The following is a 2,880-nucleotide window of genomic DNA, read 5'->3' as shown; positions in this document are numbered from 1 at the left end:
CCCATGCCTCCTGGCTTTCCGCATAAGCCTACCATGGGGAACCTTATCAAATGCCTTACTAAAATCCATGTATACTACATCCACTGCTCTACCCTCATCCACATGCTTGGTCACCTCCTCAAAGAATTCAATAAGACTTGTAAGGCAAGACCTACCCTTCACAAATCCGTGCTGGCTGTCTCAAAGTATAACAGAGAATAATTAACTAACAACTGTTTACAACTCCTTCCTCTAACCTATCTTTTGTCTTCTCTTCTATCATGCTAGTCCAATAAACCTCCCCCTGTCCCCGATTAAGATTTATAAAACAAAACTTCTTATCTCAAAACCAGGCAGCTTTCGGTTCTTCTCTATATTCCTGTCTTCTTTTCTTCTCCTTAGGGATTCTGCTTCACAGGTTACTGATCGATAAAGGTATCTTTAAGAGAGCTATTTTTTGAGCAGTCTTTACATGCTGGCGGTTTGGCAGTTCTCCTCTTAATTGTTCAATTTTCACTAGTCTTCTACCCCCAAAACATCGGATTGTATCATTGGCTTTTAAGATTGTCAATATACCAAATTTAAACTCATTGGCCTAATTTGAATTTGTTTCGTTATTTCCAGGCAACCCAGCTAATCTAGCTTTCGACTAAGTGTTACATTGTTAACTTATTGAGAACACTGCTGTGCTAGCTTCTAACTCTCTTAAAGATACTGTACACCCCCATCTTCATAACAAAGGGGCTGCTTGTGATGCATATTCCACTTCCTTGTTGTAAGAAGGTTGAGAGGTGAGGTGTTTAGGATGTTTAAAAGGAGTTGTTGGGATTGTTAGGGAAAAGGCTGCTTTCTCTACTGCAGGAGAGAGGATGGGATTCACAACAAGAAACAGAACCACAAAACTGGAGCTAAACTGCTCATGGAGGGAGGTCACACAAACAGCAGGAGAATTGTGAAATCTCTCTCCCTGTGAAAGCTTCACGTGCTCATATAGAGATGCACACACTCACATGAATGTACAGAAACACACAGATTCACACACATGCACAGTGCGCACATAGACATGCAGAGACACAAACATATGCACACAGTGCCTCACAAACACTTACACAAACATACTGGTGCATAATAGTCACAGATACACACACAACATACAGACAAACAGTCTCAGACTCAAACCCAGTCTCATACAAAGGCATACAGACACATGCATAGTCTCAAACACAGACATAACAGACTCACATACACACACATGCATAATCTCACACATAGGCATACAGACTTGCACACAGAGTTACAGATACATGCACACATGTTTCTGATCAAGGACTTTTGCCTGAAATGTTGATTTTCCTGCTCCTCGGATGCTGCCAGACCTGCTGTGCTTTTCCAGCACCACTCTAATCTTGACTCTAATCTCCAGCGTCTGCAATACCCACTTCTACCTACATGCAGACTTACACACACCTACACAGTTTGTCAGAAGTGAAGCAGATGTGAGATGTTAATTCTGTTTCTGTCTCCACAGAGCTGCCAGACCTGATGAGTTTCTCTAACACTTCACATTTTCAGCATCCATAGCACTTCACTTTTTAAAGAACTATTTGCATTTTCATGGTGATATTCATGAGCTCAAAGGTCGAGTCTAATGACCAGTGAAATACTTATATGTGTAGTCACTGCTGTAATCTGTGAAAGCCACGCAGCAAGCTCCCATTACCAACAATGTGGTAATGACCAGATTATCTTTCTTTCCCATTGATGTTGATTGAGGGATGAACATCAGTTGGTACATCAAGGAGACCTCCCCCATCTGCCTCAGGACCTACGTGGTCTAATTAAGAGGGTAGTGGTGATGGTGGAGGTTTTGGCCTGAGTTTAACAACTCATTGAAAAGGTGGTAACTAACAATGCAGCACTCCCTCAGTACCGGCACTGAGTATGTCGGGGAAAGGTTTGAAGAGTTTGTACAAGAACTCTACCTCAAACTGTGGAAAGATTAGTGGAGTAGATTAATGCACTAAATGTCACACTGTGATTTTCAAAGGTTAGTGTAGCATTCCTTTCCTTCATTGAAGCTTCGTCAGCACCTGACCTCAGTTCCTGTTCCGAACCTTCTCATTTTTTTTTCCTTCTCATCCCTACTTTAGTTAATCAAACACTTCGAAGTCAGGCCAGACCCTTCAGGGAAAGTGGTGATGGCGAAGACGAGGACTCTGCTTTGTCCTGGAAGTCCCATCAACTTGCAGTTCATCGACAGGAAGTGATGGAGCGACTGCCTGAAAGACCATGTTCCCTGTCACACTGCTCACTGTTAGGACATGGGGCTGAACCCTTCTGTTAATTAAGCCAAGCACCCAGAGAAGCTCACCTCGCCTTCTAACCTGTTAAAGTGTGAGTGACAGGGAACTCCCAAATTCCACTGTTTAAAGACAATAATATCAACTTATTCTTTAACTCTAAAAGTGAACACTAAACAACAACTATTCACAACTCTAAGCCCTCCTTTCTCTTAACCGCTTATTACCTGCCTCCAAATCTATAACAATATACTGTTCCGATAAAAAAAACACGCATCAAAATTACACCAACGTAATTTCCAAACCATACAGCGGCTGAGGTCTCCCGTGTCTTTCTTCTTTCGGCCGAGGTCTCCCTGGTTTGTCTTCTGTCTTTTTTACTGTGAAGATGTTTCTTGTGAAAAGGTACATAGAACATAGAATGTTACAGCGCAGTACAGTGCCTTTGACCCTTGATGTTACACTGACCTTGACAGTAATCTGATGCCCATCTAACCTTCACCATTCCATTATTATCCATATGTATGTCCAATGCCCAGTTAAATGTCCTTAATGTTGGCAAGTTGCAGGCAGGCCGTTCCACACCCTTACTACTCTCTGA

At 42.3% G+C, this 2,880-nt stretch overlaps 1 protein-coding gene across 1 annotated transcript in view; it reads left to right on the top strand.

Moving 5' to 3' along the window:
- The window catches only part of si:dkey-91i10.3 (cytochrome P450), a 53,089-nt gene extending 50,209 nt beyond the window's left edge, over window positions 1-2,880 (top strand). The window contains exon 8 of the mRNA XM_043694248.1: window positions 2,130-2,880. Within this exon, the coding sequence (XP_043550183.1) occupies window positions 2,130-2,246 (117 nt within the window). The 3' untranslated portion in view covers window positions 2,247-2,880. The remainder of the gene's footprint in view (window positions 1-2,129) is intronic.

The sequence above is a fragment of the Chiloscyllium plagiosum genome, chromosome 7 (assembly GCF_004010195.1).
Source record: "Chiloscyllium plagiosum isolate BGI_BamShark_2017 chromosome 7, ASM401019v2, whole genome shotgun sequence".
In the NCBI taxonomy this organism is placed as follows: Eukaryota; Metazoa; Chordata; class Chondrichthyes; order Orectolobiformes; family Hemiscylliidae; genus Chiloscyllium; species Chiloscyllium plagiosum.
Note: the sequence above shows the minus strand (reverse complement) of the source record. Positions and strands in the feature narration are given on the sequence as shown.